Source organism: Camelus ferus, chromosome 8 (genome assembly GCF_009834535.1).
Source record: "Camelus ferus isolate YT-003-E chromosome 8, BCGSAC_Cfer_1.0, whole genome shotgun sequence".
Lineage (NCBI taxonomy): Eukaryota > Metazoa > Chordata > Mammalia > Artiodactyla > Camelidae > Camelus > Camelus ferus.
This window is the reverse complement of record NC_045703.1, coordinates 61652370-61677892: the sequence shown is the minus strand read 5'-3', so window position 1 is coordinate 61677892 and position 25523 is coordinate 61652370. Positions and strand designations below refer to the sequence as shown.

Sequence of the window (25523 nt, the reverse complement as noted above, 5' to 3'; positions counted from 1 at the left end):
GATGTGTGGCCCTTTGCTGATTGTTTATAATTAATACACTTAACATGTTGTCTCATGCTGGGCATGTTTTCATCTTCCGTAGGACCTCCTCAAAGGACTGGAGACAGTTAAGGATTCCCTTTTTGTTCTCCATGAACTGGGAGAGCAACTCAAGCAGCAAGTGGACGCTTCGGCTGCATCAGCCATTCAGTCTGATCAAGTGTCTTTGAGTCAACACTTGGGTGCCCTGGAACAGGCTCTTTGCAAGCAGCAGACGATGTTACAGGTACAGAGCTCCTGTTTGATGGGTGTTATACATTGGCCTTTCTGTGACACCTGGGCAGAAACACAGAAAAAAGAGGAATGTTTTTCATCATCGAGACAATGCCTCCTTCAAGACGGAAGAATTAAAACATAAACAAATTTGGAAGTTTCAGTGGGGTCAAGGGGAGCAGGGAGTCTTGTACTGATGTAACTTTGCCCCTAAATCAGTGCTTCCTTCCACGATACTGAGTAAAACATGTCAGTTAATAACCATCAAGTAGCTTTAAAATGAACGTTCACATTTATATAACAATTTTTTTACTCTATCCTTTTTTCTTGTTTTGTGTGTGTGTGTGTGTGTGTGTGTGTGTGTGTGTGTGTGTGTGTGTCTGTGTGTGTATGTTTTGGAGGAGGAGGCAATTAGGTTTACTTATTTATTTATTTAATGGAGGTCCTGGCTATTGAACCCAGGACCTCCTGCATGCTAAGCATTTGCTCTACCACTGAGCTATACCCTCCCCCTCTACATAACAGATTTTTTGTAAGAATGAGAATATATTTCTATTTGATAATGAGTTTAAAAAATTAATTGGTTAATTAATGAATGGTACATAGAAGTTAACTCTTAATTTTAGGAAAATTACACTAATAAAGAAGAGAAAATTTAAATCATTGTAGCCTTGTTTTTTTTTAAGAATGCCATTTGAGATTGACAATATAATATAAGAATATGAAAAATAACTTCAATATTCACTTGCCCTTTCACTAGATTTCTAAATACCAATTTTCTTTTGTGAAAAAAAAAAAAAAGGCTGGAGTTCTTGACTATGAAACCTTTACCAAGAGTTTAGAAGCTTTGGAGGCCTGGATAGTAGAAGCTGAAGAAATCCTTCAGGCGCAAGACCCTAGCCACTCATCTGACCTTTCCACCATCCAGGAAAGGATGGAAGAACTTAAGGTAAGTATATCCAAATCCTAGCCCCAGATCTTCTAGCTTCTGTCCTCAAAAAAAGGTAAGTATATCCAAATCCTAGCCCCAGATCTTCTAGCTTCTGTCCTCAAAACCTTAAGGAAAACTTAAAACTCTTGACGTAAGCCTACTTTTCATCTTAAGTTCCCAAGGAAACTCTTGCCAGTATGGCTTTTCTGTCCTCTTAGAGGAGTGATGGCAATGAACACAAGTTGATGTCACACCCTGTGATGGGAGACCCTTCCAGGAGCAGTCCTAGGATTCCACCTCACTCCTCCTTCTCCTGCCTGTCCCTGCCCAGGCCCAGCCGCTCACCTCCTTCATAGCTCTGGTACCTCCCTTCTCCATCACATCATCACCCTGATCTCTCTTGGACCACGACAGTAGCCTCCATGGGCCTCCTTGCAGCCACCTTTCTCCCTCCACCCCATAGCTGCCTGGATGATCTTTTTCTCTTAAAAGATTTTACTTAATTATGAACTGTTTTAAACGTTCAGTAACGTAAATAGAAGAATACAATAGACATGCACATTTTATCATGATTCCTCTGCTTAAAACCCTCCATGGGTTCCCACTGCTCTTCAGATAAAGATCAATGTGAATTATCAGGACCAGCAATTCCTGGCTTCCACCTTCCTACTGGTCTCATCTTCACCATTGTCTGTCTCTACCTCCGGCTGCTTGGGAGCCACAGTGCTTCCCAGCTTCTGGATGCCCAGTGTCCTCCTGGGCCCCTTTCTGGAATTCATTTCTTGTCCCCACCAACTGTTTCCCCACCGGAAGGAATCAACTCCTGCTCATTTTGTTCAATATGCTCTTAGGAAAGCCTTCACTTAAGTCCATGGTCAGGCGCCCCAGTGACATACTATCACAGCCCACGGTTCTTCTCCTCATTGTTTCATCTTGCCATCTCATTCTGTTCACGGGGTTAGGTGACTTTGTTCTCTCTCCTGTTGGAATCATGTCTTACTCTCTGTAAGCACCATGAGAAGGAATTGTGTCCTGTCACTTTTGTTCACTGCTGATGTCTGCCTGGGGACGTTCTGCCATCTAATAATTTGCTTTGGGCTTCAACAATTGGAAAGATTGATCCTTTCCTCAGGGTTATGAGCCTTTTGCAAAGCACGGAAGAGGAAACACACACAAGCCAACGGTGTCCTGACCTTTTCTTCTTCCTGTTGCTGATTTCCTAGATAGCATTAGGAATGCCCACGGGAAAACCAGAACAGGCAGCTCTGTCCTAGATGTGAAGGAAGGAAAGAGATCTGAAAACAGGCTGCTTTCTTAGTTGAGTCTCACCAGCTTTGAGGTTGAGAGTCAGGGACCAAAAACTGAAGCTTTTAAGATAACATGTGGTGATTTCAAAGCTTGAGTGGGATTGTATTTCATCTAGGGAGAACCCAACAAGTCTTGTTTGCCTGTCCCTACCACTTACTAGCTGGGTAGCCTTGAGCAATTTACTTAAGGTTTCTGTGCCTCTTCTTCTTATTGTAAACTGGGGAATAGTTGCAGTTCTTACCTTATGAGATTGTTTTCAGGATAAAGTGAGTTATTACCTGTAAAGCTCTTATAACGATGCTTGGTTCATAAGTGCTCAATAAATGTTAGCTATCACTATTATAACTATTATTATTATTATTATTATTATTATTACTAAATAATAAAGGAGCAGAGTAACATGGATAAATAAGATATAAAGGGTAAGAAATAAATCTTTTCAGTCATCAGCACAATTTTCATCCTTTATCAGTTCTAGCAAGAAATTACTTCTGAGTAAATAAATCAAGAACAACACATATAAACTGCTTAATGTCCAGTGAAGGATAGTGAGTCCCTGTAGCAGCAGTAGGGACAGCAGGGGAGGCTGATTAGGTGATGCAGCTTTTTTGTGTGTGTGCAGCCCTGGAGATTGCAAATAGGTGACCTAGAAATGTGTAGGAGACCAAAGACCAACTTCTTCCCCAAATCAGAAGTTCACAGTGTGCTTGGAAGGAGCTCTGCGTCGTCTGACCACAGTGCTAAACCTGCTTTTAAACCTTGCTTTCAGGGACAGATGTTAAAATTCAGCAGCATGGTCCCAGACTTGGATCGTCTGAATGAGCTCGGGTATCGGTTACCCCTGAATGATAAAGAAATCAAAAGGATGCAGAATCTGAACCGGCACTGGTCTCTGATCTCCTCTCAGACTACAGAAAGATTCAGGTAGAGTAACCGGGAGATGTTTTGGCCATTATGATACATTAGTAGAAATAAGTTCATGATTTGTGTAATATTTATAAATTCTAGGTCTTTCCAATGATACTCATGAAATTTGAACCCAAAGTGGGAAACTCAAATTGTGAAGTGGTTTCTCATGTTTAATGTACTAAATATTGTGTCAATCAAAAATAAAACTTGCACATAAGACTATATTAAAGACCTATACATCATTTTATCATTTTTAAAACTTACCGTTTAAAACTTTTATTTTTTTTCTTAAATTTTCCTTTTGTCTTTTTTAAAGCTTTGTGGGAGTCAAAATAGAATTGGAGGCAGAAAATACTTAATCCAGTTTTATATGCCAAAGGTGTAAGAAAAAAAACGACATTACCATTACTCTTTTTGTTTTCTTCTCTCAGTAAGTTACAGTCATTTTTGCTACAACATCAGACTTTCTTGGAAAAATGTGAAACATGGATGGAATTCCTGGTTCAAACAGAACAAAAGTTAGCAGTAGAGATTTCGGGCAATTATCAGCATCTTTTGGAGCAGCAGAGAGCACATGAGGTAAGTTATGCCAGTAGATTTCTGGGTAATAAAATCGTTTTAGACCTTTGGGAGATGCTGCATTGTGTCGCGTGGAAGAACAAAAGTGCTGTACCGCGTGCTGAATCTGCTCACATGCATGCGTGGTTTTGCCGTATTTCTTAAACTTGAAGTTTTGATGTCTTAATCACAAAAATGTGGTCCAGTCTTTGTTCCATACTTCGTTATAAGCATGTGGAAGGCTTCAGTACCCTGCAAGGTATCATGCCAGAATTGGGGTAAAAGTCTACTTACCAGGAGGGCCAGGGAAGCAGAGGGGTGTTTGGAAAGAGTGCAGAAGGTTAGATAATTTCCAAGTTGAGTTACAGACTACATAATATTGGCAAGGCTAGTTGCTTAAGAGAGTAAAGTCTTTGATCAAAAGTCTTTGATAAGTAAAAATTGTGAGTTCTTTAAAAAGCATATTTTTAAAATTTTTTAACTTTATTTTTTTAGGGGGGAAGGTAGTTTTGTTTATTTATTTAATGGAGGTACTGGGGATTGAACCCAGGACCTCGAGCATGTTAAGCACCCACTCTACCACCGAGCTATACCCACCCCAAGCAAATACGGATTTAATACTAGGAAGTCAAACTACTGAATATCTCCCAAGTGTACCTCTTGATCAAATTGCATTATAGTCATTTCTCAAGAAACACTAAGAATTAGATAAAAAAGCAAATTAATCAATTTGCTCTTAGTCTCTATTTTGCTGTTTACTAGAATAACTAAGATGTTTCATGTATTTATGAAATACACACAAATGGATAGAGAGGATTTACCTAAAGCAGAAAAAAACTTAATGCAAAACTTAAAAGAAAATGAAACTATTTTAAGGCATGTTGCTTAAATTAAAAAAAATAAAAAGAGAATTTAAATATGTGTAAGGTATTTTAAAGGCCAATTTCACAGAGTTGACCTATGATGAAATAAAATACAGTGACTCAAAACTAAAATGGGATATCACTTCACACCCACTAGGACAACTACAGTGAAAAAAATAACATGTGTTGATGAGTATATAGAGAGATTGGAATCCTCTTGCATTGCTGGTAGGAAAGTAAAATAGTGAAGCTGCTTTGGAAGATAGTTTGACAGTTCCTCAAAATATTGAACATAGAATTACCATATGACCCAGTAATTCCACTCCTAGTTATACACCCAAGAGAAAGGAAAATATATGTCTACACAAAAACTTGTACCAGACAATTAATTGTTCATTGTGGCATTATTCACAATAGCCCAAAAGTGGAAGCAACCTAAATATCTACTGACTGCCAATGAATAAATAAAATGTGGTATATCCATTCAATGGAATACTATTCAGCAATAAAAAGGAACACAGTACTTATACATACTGCAACATGGAACAACCTTGTAAACATTATGTTAAGTGGAAAGAAGTTAGTCACAAAGGACAGTAAATTACATGATTCCACTTATATGAAATGTCTAAAGTAGGTGAATCCATAGAGACAGAAAATAGATTAGTGGTTACCTAGGGTTGGGGGATTGAGTAGAGATGGGGAGTGATTGCTAATGTGTATGGAGCTTTTGGGGGAGTAATGAAAATGGTTTAAAATAGATTGTGGCAATGGTTGTAAAACTCTGTAAATATAATGAAAATCATTAAATTGTACACTAGGTGAATTGTGTGTTATGGAATTATATTTCAATAGAACTGTTTAAAAAAAACAGTGAAAATGAAAGACTTTCTTTTGAGTTTTTTAGTAGTGAAATAATTTTATTAACTGAGTTAAATTGAAAAACAGTGAGTTTTAAAATAGGGTGGATTTTTTTTCCCCATTCTTCAACTTTTTTAAAGGTCTTAAGCTATTTTCTGTCTGTCTGAAAATGGACTATATTCTGCATACAGAATAAACCAGAATACAAATTATGTGTTAACTAACTTTATTGGGTGATTTTGAAAGAAAGAAGGGAAACATAATTCTACTTTCAGTCACTTAGTTTTAGTAAGCACAAAATAAACTTCATTTTTAAGTTTATCTTAATTGATGGTTTAAAAATACATTATTCCTACACTGCAAGATTTTATACACATTCTGATTTCAGCTGGAGATATTTTCCATAGCTTAGCTTAAACCAGAATTTTTGGAAAGTTGTTGAAGAACTGGTCACTAAAATTAGGACCTCTAAATTATGTTTTTCTTCCTCTTTTTTTAAATAACAGTTGTTTCAAGCAGAGATGTTCAGTCGTCAGCAGATTTTGCACTCGATCATTATTGATGGGCAGCGTCTTCTAGAACAAGGTCAAGTTGATGACAGGTAGGATCGCTGATATTATTACAAAGAAAGGTTCCAGTAAATTGGTCATTTTCTTTTTAATGAGTAGATTAAAGGACATAAATCCAATCTTCCTAAGGCAATTGTAATGCAATGGAGCCTCAGTAATTGGAGGAAAGACTTGTCTGAATCTCTGAAATGACTGAATATTGAATCTTTTTAAAGAACTACTGTTAAATTATATGAGTATAGAGTAATTGGAAATCACCTAGCCAACCTTCGCTAGTCATCTGCAAGAGACTGGCGTTAATGAATAGGTCCAAATGAATTATATCAGTGATGCACCAATGGTTTGTAAACAGATGCTTCTAATAATTCTCATTCGGTTACAGAAATTTTATTCCTCCAAGGAGCATAGAGATCCCTCAACCATCTCTCTGACTTATGAATGAAAATTTGAGACTCAGAATCGTGAACTGATCATTGACCAAGGCCACATGACTAAGTAGCAGCAGAATCAAGCCTAGAACTCACGTACCTGGTCTCTGGTCAGGACCAGCGGGTTTGTCATACCACGATAATGCCTCCATGTTTGAAAATGGCTTGCTGCCTTAAGTCAGATTACGCTCAGCCTGAAATTTTGCTTCCTCTTTATTTACTTAGCAGACTATCTCTGTATGAAAAATGCAGAAGTAAAATCTAGCTCCCCTTTAGATTTATGGTATGTGAATTGGCAATTTTGTCCTATAATTGTACTTCCTAGGAACAATATTACTCTTGATATTTGGAGTACAAACCTCAAAACCTTATTTTATTACATGTGTACATTTTTCCCTTACTTAGGACCAGTAGTTGTGATTATAATTAACTTTTTTTAAAAAATAGAAAATAAGTCATTATTTTTATCAAGAGCTTTTTTTTTTTAAAATATTTTGGAAGCAATTTCGGTTCTAAGTGGATATTTATTTGGAAGTACATGAAAGATTTTCATGGTTAAGCTTGGAACAACAAAATGTGATACCATATTTATTCTATTCTAAGTAAGCCAAACTTAAATGTGAGCTTTACTGAGACATTAAGGCCTTCAGAATAAGACAAATTCAAATGCAATTAACTTATCTTTTGCTTTATCCTCCCTACTCTTGTAACAATATTATAAAAGCTCAAGTCATTAAGTAAAATAAAATTTAGCATTCAGGCACAAGCCAACACCTATTAAATTTTAAATGTTAACATTTAGGGAAAAACACCAAAGAAATGAAGATGGGAGGATTGGACCAGAGGATAATTTTGAAAGCTGACAGTTAAAAAAATTTAAATGAGAGCATATTGACAAATAGGAAGGCCCCAGATTACAAATGTATTGTATTTTAAAAGCTTGTTGATATGTTTTGCTTTTTAGAGTTCAAGTTCAGCATTGAGCCCAGTGTCACGTTTTGAGTAGTTCCTCATACTGTCAGATAGCTCAGGACAGCTTGTTTCTAGGAAGTGAGGATGAAGGCTCCAAAGACCTTGGATGGCTATCTGATAGGGAAGCAGGGTGTAGGGTACGCTTCATGGTGCAGAACATCCTCAAGCCCTGGAGTTGGGTGTTCTCAGAGATGTTGGATGCTTGTAACTTTTAGGAAAGTCTCCTGTACCTAATTCACCACATTTGGTTCAGCTGCAATTAGATTCTAAGTACCAGAACTTCCTTTCAAAAACAGAAGCACCTAATAATACACTTGGTTACAAAATCAAAGTTTATAGTGGCCCTAGGTAATAGAAGATGTCCAGAACATAGGAGCCCAGAATAGTAAGTCCAGTTCAGATGAGAAACCACCCTCAAGAGGGAAGAAGAGCGAAACTAGTAAAATAGAGAAAGCACAAGTAATGTGACACTATAGTCCTAAAGTGTGTGAGTACCACTCTCAGCTCCAGAGAAACTCATTCTCTTTGGTACTGGGCAGAACAGTTGTAGAATTACAGTTGGATGTTCAAGAAAACTGATAAAAAACTACCAACATTTTTTAAAGGTAGAAAACACAGAAGCAGAAAGAACGAACAAAAAGATCTGAGACAAGTTAGCCTGACATTGAGAAAGTTGAAGGAAAATTTAGTATCTCTAAGTATATGGCCAACCTTTATTCCGAAAATGACTACTAGCTAGTTTTCATTTCTGTAAGAACAAATGGAGTGGGCTTAAAATGCAGCAGGGATGGTTTAGATGAGTATATGAAATAATCTGCTGACGATTAGGGCTATTTATTGTGGGGGAATACTGAGAGTTTATGGAGTACTGTTTTAAAAAATATTTTTAAATGACATAATTTTATTTAAGTGGCTTATGATTCTAGCTTAAATAACCCAGTTTTTTTTAACCAAAGTGGCTTATAATTGTAGCTGTAGACAGAGGTTATAAATAAGCTGTGTCCCTCATTTTTTCCTATGGTCGCACACGCAAGAGGGTGTCACGTGCTGCACACATGGTCCTGGGTGTGTTCAGAGACGCCACGCCCAGTGTAGCTGCTGCCCTGCACTCTGTCCCCTCTTTTGCCCTCAGAGGGTAAATGACAGTGACCTTGCAGATATATCTTCCACCTGTGCTGAGACCAGAATCCATTCACCGTTTGCAAACACTAGTGGTTTCACTGTTATTAATTTTTAAAATTACTTTCAATAGACTTAATAATAGATCATGGCATGATATTTGAAAACCTCTGTCCTGGATCACCTGTTAGGGCTTATGGTCATCGAGTAGTAGACATCGTTTGATTAGCTACCTACATCCAGGATTACAGTGGTTTCCCTGATGTAATTATTTCTTCACCAGGGATGAATTCAACCTGAAGCTGACACTTCTCAGTAATCAGTGGCAGGGGGTGATCCGCAGGGCCCAGCAGAGGCGGGGCATCATCGACAGCCAGATTCGCCAGTGGCAACGCTATAGGGAGATGGCGGAGAAGCTTCGGAAGTGGTTGGTTGAAGTGTCCTATGTACCCGCGACTGGTCTCGGAAGTGTCCCAATACCACTGCAACAAGCAAGGACCCTCTTTGATGACGCGCAGGTAAGGTGCCAGACACGCTCTTTTCCAACTGCTCCTGCATCTCCGCCGCACTCTTTACCCTGGCCTCGGTTCTTCAGAAGGACTCTCGAGTAAGGCTGGAATGCAGACAAGCATGGTTCCCAAATGTCAACAGAAATATACAAAAGGATTGCATTATGAAGTCCGTATTTAACGATGAACGTATGGTGAGTCCCAGCTTCTCACAAAGACTGCCTCCACTTCACACACCAAGGCCTCACAGCAGCTCAGGGGATCCCAGCACGGATGGAAAGACAGTGGCGGAGAAGAAAGACTTTACATTGATTATACACATTTAACTCACGAGCAATTTAAACAAGCCACTTAAGTGGCTCAGTCCCATGTGAGCTCTTTGTTTATTCCCAATCCAGCCCCTTCCTCTCACCAGCTGGGGAGTTTGGGACTCCATCCTCTTCCGTGGATACCTCCTCGCCCTCTCTTCAGTCCCTCCCAGGACATTTCATGGGCTCCTCTTCCTTTGAAGGTTAATGTTCTCTGTTTCCTTTCTTCTCCTCACATCTCTGGGAAACCTCATCTCTGCACAAGGCTTCAACTACTCCCTACCAGCAGAGGAGGGTCAGATTGGTATCTTCTGGGCCCATTCACCTCCTAAGCCTCCAACTGGTCTATTTAACCACCTTTAAATTTATATCTACTTGCATCACAGACATAATATACCCTGTGGGCGTCAACGGAGCCTGTGATCTCCGGACCAGCAATGCTTCATCAGCCCATCCCATGTGCCCAAACCATGGAAACGCCATCACCCAGGAACCCTGGAGTCATTCTAGAGCTGTACTCTTCTTTTTCTCTCCTCCCCAGATCTCATATACCTCAAGTCTCCATCCCTACCACCACCACCTTAGATTTAGGCGCTCACGATTTCTCACCTCAATAGACAACAGCTTCCCGACTTGTCTTAGCATCTCCAATATATGCCCTTTTTCCATTCTATCTTCCACCCTACTGCTTAATACTCTTCCGTGAGTCTCAGTCACTTTTACTATAAAAACCAAATTCCTGTGCAAGGCATGGTCTTGCCTCATCTTCTCCCACACTCTCACAGGCATCCTCTGTTCCAGCCACTGAAAGCGATGTCCAGTGTCCTGCATTCATCATCTTTATTGTGGGAAGTGCATTTGCCCATCCTCACTTCTCTGTGTGGAAGGTGTCCTCTCCCTGACTCCTGGTCCTCCTCACACCAGATCCTTCTTCATCTGGTTGTGTTCCTAATGTCTTTCAAGACTCAGGAAGCTTTCACCACTTGAAGAAGCTTCCTGTGCACCTACATGGGCTAGCTGTCCCTCTGTGAGCATCAGTCTTGTAGAGCGGTTCTCATATTGCATCGTGATGGTGTTTAACTCGGGAGCAGACACTAAGCCTCCCTGTTGAATTCTTATTTATTTACACGTTGCTCCACTCAGGTACAGAGTACTAGGTCAGTAAAGCCTTTTGGAAAAAAGAGGGTATGTTATGTATGCAAACATTTTGAGCCACTGAAAAATACTTATAACGGGGAAACAGTGAAGAAAAGAATGAGAAAGTAAAAATCTGTGGCTCTTTTCAGTTCAAAGAAAAGGTGTTACTGCGACAGCAGGGCAGCTACATCCTCACCGTGGAGGCTGGCAAGCAGCTCCTGCTCTCCGCCGACGGCGGGGCTGAGGCCGCCTTGCAGGCCGAGCTCACGGAAATGCAGGAGAAGTGGAGATCAGCCAGTGTGCACCTGGAGGAGCAGAAGAAGAAACTGGCTTTCCTGTTGCAAGTAAGTTCAGCTCTTTCCTCCTGTAGGCCTAGCGCAGTTTAAAAAGCCCTTGTAATAGTTGTGCCCCGTCCTCGACATTGTTATCTTAATGCACATCGTTAAGTCATACCCTGCGGTATTTTGATCCCCTGTGTCTTAATTGAGACATTGTCCTGTCTTGCATGAACTAGAAAAGTTTCCCAATTTTCAGCAGTTTGTCTTTCCGGAAAATCCCCCAACAAAGTAGTTTTAAGTCTAATAAGACTGTCCAAGCGATGAATTCTGATTCATGGCCAGTGCTAAGCCAGAAGCCATGAGATGACTTCATAAATCCAGACAAGAATGCAAAGAGTAGATTGCACTCCCTAATGTAAGACTCTGAAGTGGTTTTCAAGATTGCTATCGCTTGTTTTATAGCAGGAAGAGCTATCCAAGAAGATACTCTCGAGTTGATCTTACTCATCCAAGCAAGATGCTATAAGATAAAATCTCCAGGAGGTATATTAAGCCTTTAGTTGGAAACAGATAGCCTGATCACTCAGTAAGTTTAGGGAAATGTAAATTTATCAGACCTCCCACAATCTGCTTTTCTCCCTCACTTTCCAATTCCTTATGTAACACATAATTAAATCTGCAGTTGAATTAAGGCATGGGTTCTAAACTCAGATAAACCCAAGTTAAAACCATAATAAACCAAGTAACCTGGTTAACTCTATTTATCTAAGCCTCAGTTTCCTCATCTGTAGAGTGGGTATGATTACATGTAGTGCAGCATTGTGAGGATTTCATGAAATGGTGAAAGTAAATCATATGTCAGAGTACCTGGTACATACTGTGTACTCAGTAAATGATGGTAACTGTCATTGTTGATATTATCATCATTTTGAAATTGATCATGACTAAATAGTGCCTTTTATAGTGATAATCACCAACACTTTAATGAGATTATTAAATTCAGCCTGTCACTTTTTGGGTTAAAGGTAATAGCTAAAGTTAATGAAGCACATTTTGCTTTTTTTAATGCTTAAAGTATGCACACTCGTTGGGTTTATTCTACTGGATTTATTAAATAAATTATTATCTTACCTTCCGTGTAGGAAACAGTCAATCAAAAATGCCACTGAACACATGTTAGCGCGCCTTTATTTGCACACAGCACAATTCATCAGTAATACAATATGCCTGATTCTTTTTCCTTCTTTTTTGCTTTCAGGAAAGGATTAAAAACATTGTAACTCATTCTGTTGAGAACACGTTAACCATATGTTTTTCTTTATTTGTGATGTGATTTCGGGGCACATTTCTGAGACTTAATAAGGCGAGAGGGCTGAGTCACTGCATTTGCTTTTCTTGTCAGTCTGTTTGCTGGCGTATAAAACATCGACTTTGATAGATGTCTGCAGACCATAACATTTAGTTATTTCCTTATAATTCATGTAGTAAAAAAAACTTGATCATACCTTCAGATTCTAAGCCATCCTTGGAAAGGGGAACTCTTGTTCTCTTGTTAAAGTTTTATTTTCTTCTGGATCATACACTAGATCCCATTTGCCTAAGAAGGAATTTATGAAGCTAAACTCTAATGATTTTGCTGCCTCATTTTACTGTATCTTTTCACCATAGCTATAGTGCTTACCTATTTTTAGCTCTTAATTTGATGCTGAGGAAATACGCCAAGAATGCAGTCATTATCATTCGATGCCTTCGTGTTTACTTGTTTCACTATTGCCTCTTAATGTTGCTGTGAAGAATGAAAAGTTGACCTTTTCTCTTTTAGACCAACGACCATTCATTACCTGCATGTTGATAGATTTGAGAGGCTGTGATGATTTAATTGAGAATGTTGTTCAGTTTCAGCAGAAAGAGGATCTTTTGTCTTCCCTCACTGTGCCTAACTAAGAGTAGCCTGGGAACACAGACATTTTAATAAAGGGGAATTGGAACAAATCTGTCCAAAATAGACTTTGTGGGCAGGGGGCAGGGGGCAGCGTTGTTTGTTTTTGTTTCATTCTTCCTAGTGAATGGGAAGAAGGAATGTGGTTGTATACCCTGGGAAGTTCCCTGAAGGAATTTTAAACAGAAATGAGAATCGTGGGCCACACTCTCTGTCCAGTTAGAAACCAAAAGACACTGAGCAGGGAGGCACTGTGGCCAGCACGTTTTAAAGAAGACCGTTGTGGTAATGGCTTCTCTGCATTGCAGTGCTGAAAACAAGGCATCAGGAGAGAAAATAGAAAGAACCCAGACAGGAGAGGATTGCTGATGAAAGATGATGGAAGGGGTGATGTGAAGGGACGTGCAGCCTGGTTTGGCGCCAGGCTAACTACTAAAAGCAGCTCTAGTTGGGTCTCTCTGGAGCTCAGTAATTTAAACTGTGAGGAAGGTAACTAGAAGGGGGAAGTCAGGAACGGGGGGCAGTTGACGAAATTAAGGGGATTTGCTTAGTTGAATTTAATTGGCACTGAGACACCAGAAATGGGTTATTTTGTAGATGGGGTGCCATAAAAAATCAAGTCTCCATCATGGTTCCTTTCTTTTTTGTCTTTTACTTTCTTTTTTAATCACAAAAGAAGTCCATGTGTCTGAAAAAAATTCAGATAATGATTGAAGTATAGAGGGTACAAAGAAATTTCCTCAATACCACCACCCAAATCCTGGTCTCTTCTCTAGAGATAACCGTTGTTGCCAGTTTGGTGTCTAACCTTCTAAAACATAACCATATAATGTATGCTTTCTTTTGTCAGCTCATAGAGATCTGCCACACCCCCCGCTGCCGCCCTGTGCCACCTAGCCTGCTGTGCCGTGCTTCCAGGCGCTTGGCAGTACTTGTCATACAAGATGCACGCTTTTAAAAATCTGCGTTACCTCGCTCCCTCTGCTTTTTTGCTTTCTATAGGTTTTTTACATTTTAGACATTTAGTCCTTTGTTACATACGTTTCAGTGCCATCAAGATAAAGCCAGTCAAATGCTCTGCTTTTCATAGTTGTATATGTTTCTGCTTCTGTACCAAGTCAGATCTAAGTGGCTTAGACAATTTATGTGTGGAATTGAATCAGAGTCAGGGTTATATTATTTTTACATTTCATATCACTGCTCTCCCCTATATGTATTTTCACCCTGAAAGAGATTCCATATTCTCTTTTTCATCCTTTGCAGTGCATTAAGAGAGCGTAGACATTAGACATTAGTGTGAGGCATGGAGTTAGGAAAGAGGCAAGATACTGGGATGGTACTTCCACCTGCAGATAGATTGGGATTCAGGTAACATTTCTGAGTACCCATAATATTCTGGGCATTGTACATGGTGTCTTGACCCCCATTGTTTCCTGTAATCCTCCAGCAATCATAGAGTGTTTGTATTATTTCAGGTTTCATAGGGAGCCCTGAGATACAGCGCATTACCTGCTTAAAGTCACACAGATACTAAGTCATTCAGTTTAGAACTCAGCCCTTCTGATGCCACCTCCCATGACAATGGACGTGGACACGCCTCCAACAGTGTTCATCAGTGTAACTTGAATTCTTTCTCTCGGAATTGAAAAGAAAGTTTTTCTTTTCTTTTTCCCAGTTTCCTACCACCCACCCTCCCAATTCATGAAATTTCTTTCTCCTCCCATTCTAGGACTGGGAAAAATGCGAGAACGGAATAGCTGATTCTCTGGAGAAACTGCGAACTTTCAAGAAGAGGCTTTCCCAGCCCCTACCAGATCACCATGAAGAGCTCCACGTGGAGCAAATGCATTGCAAGGTGAGGTGCCGGCTTGAGCCGTTCACTGTCACCCACTTCTGCTTCTCCTGCAGTAGCGCCTTTGAGAGCACAGTCCGGCCAGGCCCCGGTGGTTGTCTCCGTGTAGATGCGAGTTCCCGGTGTTTTGCATTAGGGCAGGCAACTCTGGTGAAGCTTGGTTGTTGATGTTTTGTGGTTGATCAAATTATAGGCTAGTTTCTGGATTACCTTGAGCAAGCAAACCAAAATGTAAAACGCCATATTAAAAGATATTTGAAAGCTAGGTTAAGAGCAATAAAAACAATCTTTTTAAAGTGTCCACGCTGGAGGGTCATTCCAGTAGAAGAGTCTAGTTCACAGAAAGAAGAGCGAGGCTGGGCAGCCTGGAAATTCTGCATACAGTGGCCCTTGGAGAAACACACCCTGCCCTCCAGGCTCTTTCCTGTAAGGAAGGCAGGAACTGTAAATAGCTGGTTACAGTTACTGCTCGGAGACACACAGTCCTTCAGTTACTCAGAGCCCTGACTATTTAAAGATTATGATCAACACTTCAAATGCACTTGAAAGCAAAACGGTAGCTAATACAGACCACTCCCTGCATGGTGAGCTCACTGACGCCAACATGAGTTAGTGGATGTAGGAACTTTCTCACGCACTCCTCTGTAGTCAAGCGGAGCAATATGCAGGACAAATCAAAGTTCCCTTTAAAAATGCCTCCCTCCCCCCACCCCAGATAACACATGTCCTTGAATTTGCCAAGTCATTTGCAAATTACTGCCCTGGAGGAATTCTGTTTAAAACTTCAGACAGACTTGAATGATTTGGACTTTTATTTTCTTTTTTCTTTCTTCCTTTTTTTTTCTTTTTTTTCTGGAGGGGGGAGATAATTAGGTTTATTTATTTATTTTTTAATGGAGGTACTGGGGATTGAACCCGGGACCTCATGCATGCTAAACATGTACTCTACCACTGAGCTACACCCCTAAACTGAACACAAAGCCGAGAGAGATCAAGTCCTGCTGGGATTTGAACCCAGGATCTCCTGTTTACTAGTCAAGCGCTTTAACCAGCTAAGTGATACAGTGGATTTTAATCAGAAGTTCTCTGCTTCACTCTGGGTAAGAAGTGGTAAGCATATAAGAAAGATTAATTTGTAAAGAAGTCTGGAAATCATGAAAAGGGTGGATATAAGAATTTTTCTTCAGTATTAAAATTTAAGGATAGTCTTTGAAACAGAAGAGGCATATTTAGGAAAAACAGAAGGTGGTATATTCTACGTCATGGGTGGTAAGTAAGTGAAATATTAACTTGAGGTGTAAATTCAGAAGTATGTGAAGATTAAAAAGAGTTTGAAATGTTGCCTATAAATTCATAATGAATGATTAAAGAATATTTTCGACAAGCAAGAATGGGCATTTAGCGAGCCCCTTCTGTGTGCCACGGCCTAACCAGCGTTACCTCAATTGGCGTGAACACAAGCTCGTGAGGACAATCTGTTACGTCCCTTCTACAGATATGAAAAGTGAGGCATGCAGAGGTTTAATCACTATCAAAGTTAGCATCAGGGCTTCCTGAATCCAAAGACTATTGTTTTTACCACGTGGACTCATCTGACGGAGTCAGTGAGTCTGTAGCAGATGGATTCTGGTGGTCACGTTGTTTATGTCTTTTCTAACCAATACCCTATATCTGATGTTTGAGTGGGTGGGGTAGGGGTTGAAATTAGTATAAAAAGAGGAAAATCTTTGCATTGATAGACAATTTAGTATGTCTAGGATGTAAATAGAAATGCTTCATATTTAATACACCTGGATGGTTTGGTCTTTCAGCCAAATGCTGTTACCACGGGACCTAATCTCCCAAAATACTCGACAGTTACAAACATGCCCTGCTATTAAGTTTGGAGATTAGAAGGGTGCATTTTGGTCCAGCTCTTTGCTACTCTTCCCCAAACCACGCTGAGCAGCAAAACAAAGCAATTACCTAGAAAATTTAGGCTAAAACCTAGTTTGCCTAAATTGCCTGAGAAGTTAGCCTCCGACAGTACCACGAATTGCCTTTGCCTTTGGAAACTTGTCCTTTGTGTGAAGAGACAAAAAGAGAGGGGGAAAGCCATGTGAAATGCTCTATTCATGTACAAAATTAGCTGGAATCTAAAAACATCAACAGCTGGCAAAAAGCAAGTTATACAAATTGTAAAACTGGTCATATGTTCAAACCGTTGCAAAAACTCCTGCCAACTCATTCAAATATTGTTATATGGATTTTTTTCCCTAAATCATTCCCCGAAAGAACAGAATACATATTTTTTCCAGTAACTTAAAGAAATCTCTGCTCCTGTAGAAAACATATTCAGTCCATTACTTTAAATTGAGTAATAAACAGCAATAGATCTTTTCAGCTATTATGTTATAAAGTCTTTATCACAGAATATAGCAATTCAGTATTTGAAGGTGAAGGTTAAATCTAGGAATTTGGGTTTTTGAAAAATATTTCATTAACATGATCAGTAACTTGGGACAAAAATAAAGGAGTTTATGAAGTCAGTTTAAAAGTACAGAAGATCAGTGCAGCGATGGAACTTCAACCTAGAGAAGATGAGAAACATCAATGAATTAGGAAATAGATTTCCGTTTCCCATTAGGAAAGATTCTGCAGGCAACCTGGTATTGTATCAGACCTTGACAAATGATCAGATTATATAGGAAGCAAATACAGTAGATACTAGATTGGATGTTCAAATGAGTGGGATGGAAAGCTAATGGCATCAAGAAGGGATTCCGAACATACTTCAGAAATCACTGATGCTAGATGTCCATGGGAATGCAAGTTTTTTTGTTTTTTTAATCTAGGAATTGGAAACTGCAGTTGGGAGCTGGACAGATGACCTGGCACAGTTGACACTGTTGAAGGACACCCTCTGTGCCTACATCAGTGCCGACGATATCTCCATCCTTAATGAACGCATGGAGCTTCTGCAGAGGCAGTGGGAAGAACTATGCCACCAGGTGAGACAAACTCTAGACTCAACATTAGCTCAGTAAGGCAGAGAAGTCGAAGATGATTTGGAATGTGTGTGGCTGTGTCCACATATGGACCCATCCCGTAACTTATAGTACACATGGAGGAAAACTCTGTGCTTACTGTAAGAATCCTTCAGAGTAAGACAATTAGATATTAATACTGTACTTTAAATGCATCCAAAATGGATTCTCTTGCTCTTTCTTTTGCTGGCTGTCAAAATGTTTTTTAAGAGGAAACACAGTTTTGTGGTTCATAAATGTGGTTTTGCTAGGTAGATATTGCTGGTTTCTTTCATACTTTAAACATATGAAAAAAAACATGGCTTATTTGCAGTTTTAGCTAATACAGTGAGTGGTTTTGTACATGGACATTTATTATTGCTGTTAATTTACCATAGTTGTATCCTAGTAATTCATTGGTGTACGGCATTTTTCGTCATACTTTATGCATTTATTAAGTACCTTCTATGTGCACAATAACTTAAAAGAGATCCAAGATTGGGTTTTGATTTGGAGATGAAAGGGAAAGACTGGTAGAGTTGCAATGAGAGGATATTCCAGGCAAAGAGGAATATCAGATTAAAGGCCCACAGGTGAAGAATGGACTCTGACTGATAGCCTTGAGATCATACCCTCCAGGAAGCAGGAACATGTCTGTCGGGTTCCTTCCTGTACCTTGATTGCCTTGCCTGGCACATAGGAGGTTGTGATGCCTATCTGTGAAATGAATCAGCCACATTAATGATTGTGAATTTCACAAGTTATAGTAGGTGCCCCACCATGCCATTTACAATTGAGCTGAGACTAAAATCAATCCAGAAGACCCTATGCAGTGAAGAAGATAACCAGGTATAAACAAAGTAAAACAATGTATAAAACTGTAAGCAAACAAAGGGCTGTGTGGATTGCAGAGAATAAAATGCTTGTTGAATTGGAAAAATCTTGAACTGAGTGCTGAGATGGGAGTGGAAGAGAAAGGTGAGTATAAAGGGAGAAAGTGGATGTGTTGGACAAGGTTGCAGCTTAAAAAGGGCACAGGAGTAGAAAGAGAGAGGACCTGGCTGGGGAAATCAGGTGTCGGAAGGATGAGGAGGGGCTTTTGAGAAGGGGCCTCTTTGAGCCTCCCTAGTTTCAGGCCAACTACACTACACTAGACGGCTCTTCCTAGGGGTGCTTGCCTTCATGCTTAAGGAAACATTACACAGAGCTGGGAGCCTCTTGATTCATTTAACATCAACGAGAATGTTGGGTAAATTTCTCTCTGTATGTTTAGATTAAAACCCATCTATTTCTCATGAACTAAAGAAAAACTCTGAAATATATATATATTTAAAAGAAAGAATTCTAAGAGATGATTTTTCATAAACATGTTAATGATTTGAGTTCAAAATTAATGTAGCCACTTTCCCCAGGGCCCCATAGTCTCAGTGAACACAATGAGAAGCTTAGATGGAGTGTGATGACGTTAATCACACGTTGTTCTTTTCTGAGTTCTTCAGTACAAAATCAACACCATCCAGTAAATTAGTGTATACTTTAAAAAATAAATATATATAGTTGATTTACAATGTTATGTTAGTTTCTGATGTACAGCATAGGGAATCAATTATAGATTTTTTCATGTTCTTTTTCATTATAGTTTATTACAAGCTATTGAATATAGTTCCCTCTGCTATACAGTAGGACCTTGTTTAACTATTTTATGTATAGTAGTTTGTATCTGCTAAACCCCAAATCCTAATTTATCCCTCCCCTCCTTCCCCCTTTAGTAACCATAAGTTTATTTTCCACATCTGTGAGTCTGTTTCTGTTTTGTAAATAGGTTCATTTGTGCATACTTTTTAAGGTAAAGATTTTATCATAGTGTATATAAATGAAATATATTTGGTGGACACAGACATTAGGAATTGATCAGAGTAATAATGTTCAGTTTCTTTTGAGAGCTTTATTCATTTGTTACTCTTGAAATCGAGAAAAGTCTAGCACTACTTGCGGACTCAATACTTCTTAGCATATTATGTGAAATTAATTAGACCAGATCCATTTCTCTAGCTAATTGATGTCTGGAAAGCTTTCAGAGAGCTAACACTAAATATTGGCTCACATCTCCTTCCCAAACCTACCATGAACTTCTCTACCCAGGACCTTGCTCAGGCCATTCTTCCTACCCAGACTGACTGTTCCTTCCTCTCTGATTTTCTCACCTACCCTCCTCTCTCAGATTCCACCACCCCTTACGATGCCATTACTTGAGATTCTCAGATCGCCATATTTTTCCTGCTCCTCTGAACTCCCTCTGAACTCCTCTGAACTTTCCCTTTCAGGTTTATGCCATCATGTGACAGTGCATTGTTCCTTTTGTCTTCTTCTTTTTCTTGATGTTTGTGGCTTGACTTCAAGACTAGTGAGGCCCTTGAGGACAAAGACCATTTCTTTGCATCTTCAGTGCCGAAAACAGCTGAGTGTTTATTCATACTGTTAATGCTTAAGACAAGACTGTAGGACATTTATTTTTTATCTGTATACTTATGTTCCTTTAAATGTAAAATAATGACAAAGTTTCTGAATATTTTGGAGGGTAACAGGATTATAATTATGAAGTACTTTTTGACTTGGGAAAACTCGTACTATGTAAGAATGCCCCAAGGTACAGAGGGTACAAACTTCCAGTTACAAGATGACTAAGTGTGGGGATCTGATGTCCAGCATGAGGATTATCGTTAACAAGACTCTATTATCTACTTGAAAGTTGCTAAGAGACTAGATCTCAAATGTTTTCACCACACACAAAAAAATGGTAATTGTGTGAGGTGATGGAGGTGTCAGTTAACCTTGTGGTAATCATTTCACAACAAATATGACTAGTAAATCATCGTGTTGTACATCTTAGACTTATACAATGTTATATGTCAAACATCTCAATAAATCTAGAAAAAGAAAAAAGTTTATAGGTTGTAAAATATCTCAGTAGACTTAACTATATCTAGGCAATAGTTTCTTTGTAAGTATATTTTTTAGAAGGTGCTGTTGATCATATATGCTGTCAGGAGATTAATACCTTGCACCTGTGAGTGGGCTAAGACTTAAGTGGAAAAAAAAAAGCAAAAAAGAAAGAGGAAGCAGATTGCATATACTGTGTTTCTAGAAACTTTCTATGTTGTGTCTCAAGGCAGAAACTAAAGCATACTTACCTCACATTACTTCAGTCTAAACAAAATTATTTAAACCAGCAAGGGAGTCTAGTCATGTGTATTCGTACCAAAGGTGCCAGGCGATAACTGTGAGGCAAAATACAGACTAGTTACTAGTTCCTGAGTTAGTGTTTCCGGAGAACTTCTATCAAGTATGAAACCGCAAAAGGAAATGAGCTCGTACTTAGGTCCCATTTCAAAAGTTAAAAACTGTAGCTAAACCTGGCATGATCCTTCAGTTAACAAGAAGCTAGCCTGTTCAGATTCAGTGGGAGCGGCTGGTGAGGTGTCGGGAGCGACTGGGACTGAGACGAGGAGGAGGAGGTGGCGGCCACGCTGTCAGTCAACAGCTGCCAAGCAGAGGTAACGGGAAAAAGCATCCTGTTTTCAAACAGACTCCCCAGATGGTTTGCTGTGCCTGTGCACGGCCGGCGCTTACATTTGCTCTTACTCTTGTTTTGGTTTGTAGATCTGCGTGTAATTCCAGTTGAGATATAAATATATCATCGTTGTAATTGCTCGGTGCTCTTTCAGATTGTCATGGTGAAAATATTTGAAGCAGAAAAGGATGTGCTTCCTGTTCAGCTGCCTCACACTCTGGAGGTTTCAGCCTGCGCTTGTCAGCTGTTGGCAGTGCCGTGTGTTTATACCCTTGAGAAAACGTAAATACGCACTAAAGTGATAAATAATTTGAGGGTTTCAGCTGAGCTCAAAGAAAGCAGTGATAATGTTCACTTATTGTACAGACTAAATAGTCGTTTTACAAACCAAAAGGAAAATACTGTCCCTGTTACGAGTTTAAATTGTTTGGAAAGCTCTTGGCGCCAGTTTGTAACCAGTGCTTGTAGTCTACCTGTTTCTTCTTTCAGTTGTTGCTCTATGTAAGCAAACGAAAGCAACACTTTAATCATGTGTGAAAAAAACCAGAAATATGTATCCAAGCTGCTTAGTGGGTGTACGGCTTACGTGAGTGTCAAGGAGACAAAAACGTCAAAAACTCAAACGATGCCCCTCAGTCATGTGTAAGAGTACGAGTAATACTAGCAGTAGTGTTGTATTAATGTCCAGCTTTTATTAAGTCTTTAGGATTTGCTGGTCACTTTCTTTTTTTATTGTATTTATCTATTTTAGTTTTTCTTTTTTTTCGGAGGGGGAAGTTAATCAGTTTTATTTATTTAATTATTTTTTAATGAAAGTACTAGGGATTGAACCCAGGACCTTGTGCATGCTTAGCATGCCCTCTACCCCTTGAGCTGTACCCTCCCCCTGCCAGTCACTTTCTTAAATTATTTTCTTGTTTGAAGGATATATCCTGTTATGAGCCTACAGTGTTGCGGTGCGTAAGACACTGCCTGGCACATAGTAGACGTTGCAAACAATAAACATTTGTTTAATGAATTTGGGAACAAATGAAAGATTAATTTACAAATGACAAGAGTAAGGCTTAAAGAAGATGAACAGCTGTGCCCTGATCACATCATTAGTAAGTGATGGAGATTGGTTTTGAATCTCAGCTACCTCTGGATATTTGATCATAATGTTACATTGCAACTAGTATCGAAGACTCAAGCTTCGCTGGTCCTGTTTTGTACTGACTATAAACAAATGCCTCAAATTTGTCTAACATTCTCTCTCCTTGTCTCTGGAATGAGGGTAATAATAACTACCCTCCAAATAAATAGATAATATTTTTCTTGGTATGTGGTCATCTTCCCTGAAGATGTTGAGAAAAGCCCTAGAATTTATTCTTGCTCATGGCTAAGAATTGGGAGGAGAGGCACAGAGGCCCTGCACATAGCACAACCTGTGAATCTTCAGTCTGAAGGGCAGGAGTTTTCTAACCTTTGCTTGGAAAACAGTTGCTGTGGGCATTTTCAACTATTAAAATACGGTTTTAGTTTGGGCATCAGTTGAAGTAGAATTTTAATACCAGCCTGACTCTGATGCTCTGTGAATGAAAAGGAAAGTCACATCCACCAAAAAATTCAAAATCTTATCATTCCAGCAGATCAGAGTACATTTGCTGGCAGAGAGTGTGAGGAAGTGATGCTGGAGAAATTGTGCTTTTCAACGCTGTCTTGGTAAAGCTTAACAGAGGTGAATTTTGTCTCCAAAACTTTGAACCTGTTTTTTTCTTAGTCTTTTCCATTCCTGACAATACCCACCCCCAAGTAAATGCACTGCTGTTCTACACTTTTCTGCCTTAAAGAAAAATTAATGGTGAGCTGAATTATACCAGTGGAGAAATGCTTAATGGATTCATCAGTGTCACCCTATCCAGAGAAATTTTTATTTTGAAAAATCATAGTCACTCAAAAGAATGAGTTCCTAAAGGTGGTGTTTCAGAAATTATGGCAGGTTATGGGGCTTACTAGCTAGGCAGCTCCCTATGCCTAAGCCTAGCCCTGGCACAGATATCCTGGACTCATGGTCTCATTCCCAACTCTTTTCTTGCATGTTAGAATCACAGATATCTGGGGCTGTGTGGACCCTTGAATATTATTTATCCAATCATTAACAGAGCCAGCCCTAGCAGAACTGCTAACTAGGAAGTATATAGCACCTTAGAAATACTTCCATTTTCACTTAAAAAAGGAAATTGATTCAAAGTGCATTAAAAAGTAAAATGGATTGATGGACAAAGGAATATATGTATTACAGCAAAAATGTAGCTGAATGTTAACAATTTTAGAGTCCAGGGAGTATATCATAGGTGCTTCCCATACAATTTTCTCACCTTTTTTGTATGTCTGACTTTTTTCATGATAAAATGTTGGTGGAAAAAATAAAATTGAGAGATAGGTATTTAATGCAATGGGATGAATGGTGGAAAGTCTAGCATTATCCACAGGATTGTGTAGAACATCTACAAAAATAGGTCATCTTCTTGCCACTCAAATCACATGATATTTTGCTAACATGCAATTTAGCTCAACTAGAAACATTCCTTAATAGTTCAACCAGCACTGCAAAAACAAGAGTATTGTGAAGTCAGAAGATTTAAGAATTCTGAAAAGGATCATTCTAGACCTGGATGTAAGAAAACAGATCCACTGCATCTGTGATGTATAAAGAACTATTAAAACTCAATAATAAAAAATGCTCAATTAAAAAGTGAGCAAGGTTTTGACCAAATAGTTTTCCAAAGAAGACATATAAATGGCCAAGAAATATGAAGAGTGTCAACATTATTAGCCATCGTGTGGTTTGATGCAAATCAAAACCACAGTGTGATACACTTTATATCCACTAGGATGAGTACAATCAAAAAGACAGATAATAACAGGTGTTAGTGAGGATCTGAAGAAATTGGAGCCCTACTGCTGGTGTGAATGTAAAATTAACCCAGCAGGTCTACTCCTGGGGAATATAACCCCAAGAGAAGTGAAACATGTGTCCACACAAACAGTTGTACACAAATGTTCATAGCATTATTCGTAATACAGCTCAAATGTCCATCAACAGATGAACTGGTAAATATAATGTGGTGTATCAATATGAAAAAATATATTCAGCAATAAAAAGGAATGAAGTACTGATACGTGCTGCAACATGGATGAACCTTAAAAACATTATGCTGAGTGAAGGAAGCCAGTCACGAAAGACCACATATTGGATGATTCCATTTATGGCAAGTGTCCAGAACAGGCAAATGCATAGAGATAGAAAGCAGGTTAAGGTTGGGAGGAGGCGTGCAGGGGCAGGAAAGGGAGTGAGTGCTGAGGGGTACAGGGTTGGTTTTTTTTAATTGATGAAAATGTTGTAACATTGATATGGTGGTTGTAAAACTCTTAATATACTCAAAGAAAAAGCACTGAATTGTACACTTTAAGCAGGTAAGTTGTACGGCATGGAAATTACATCTCAATAGAGCTGTTATGCAAAAAAAAAAAAAAGAAAGAAAGAAAGATAAATAAATAAATAAATAAATACATACATAAATAAATAAATAAAAACCAGGCTGGGAAATAAAAGAACTTGACACAAAGTAAAGTGATCAGGACAGAACTGATCAGGGACTGTGTCTCTTCCACTGTGTCCCTCGCTCTACTCTCTCCAGACACCTGACGCTCAATTAATTCTTCTTCCTTCCTTCCTTCCCTATTTTTCTTTTTTTCTTTCTTTCTTTTTCCCCTTCCTTCTTTTGTTCTTCTTCCCTTCTTTCCTTTTTTCTCCCTTTTCTCCTGCCTCCTTTTTCTGTTCCTTCTTTTCTTTCCTCTTTCTTCTTTTTTAGTAAAACTGCATTCAGTGATCCTGTATCCTGTCTACACAGAACCAACTGTAGTGAGAAGCTGAATTGTTCAGAACCTTTAATAAGTGTGTGTGGCTCTTCAGGAGGGATGTCTGGGGTTTGGTGTCTCCCACTTGGACTTGACAGAAGATCCCAGCTGTGAAACTTGCTAGCCTAGAGCAGACCCCTTGGGACTGGACCTCAGGGAACAATGACTCACAACTATTGATCATTTTAATTCACCCAACAGAGTGTATTTACTCTTTTCCTCAGGGTGTGGGTTCCATTCTGATGATCCTTTTG

The 25523-nt window shown here is 39.1% G+C and overlaps 1 protein-coding gene across 16 annotated transcripts in view; it reads left to right on the top strand.

Annotated features, from left to right (window-relative positions):
• The window catches only part of SYNE1 (spectrin repeat containing nuclear envelope protein 1), a 427871-nt gene that overhangs the window by 343132 nt on the left and 59216 nt on the right, over positions 1–25523 (top strand). For 15 of the 16 annotated variants that reach the window (XM_032485189.1, XM_032485193.1, XM_032485194.1 and 12 more), the window contains 9 exons: positions 83–265; positions 1055–1201; positions 3261–3415; positions 3832–3979; positions 6189–6283; positions 9054–9288; positions 10874–11068; positions 14671–14796; positions 17628–17783. In XM_032485189.1, the coding sequence (XP_032341080.1) occupies positions 83–265; positions 1055–1201; positions 3261–3415; positions 3832–3979; positions 6189–6283; positions 9054–9288; positions 10874–11068; positions 14671–14796; positions 17628–17783 (1440 nt within the window). Of the gene's footprint in view, positions 1–82; positions 266–1054; positions 1202–3260; positions 3416–3831; positions 3980–6188; positions 6284–9053; positions 9289–10873; positions 11069–14670; positions 14797–17627; positions 17784–21145; positions 21353–25523 lie in introns of those variants that run through there. The other variant, XM_032485204.1, reaches the window with a different exon arrangement.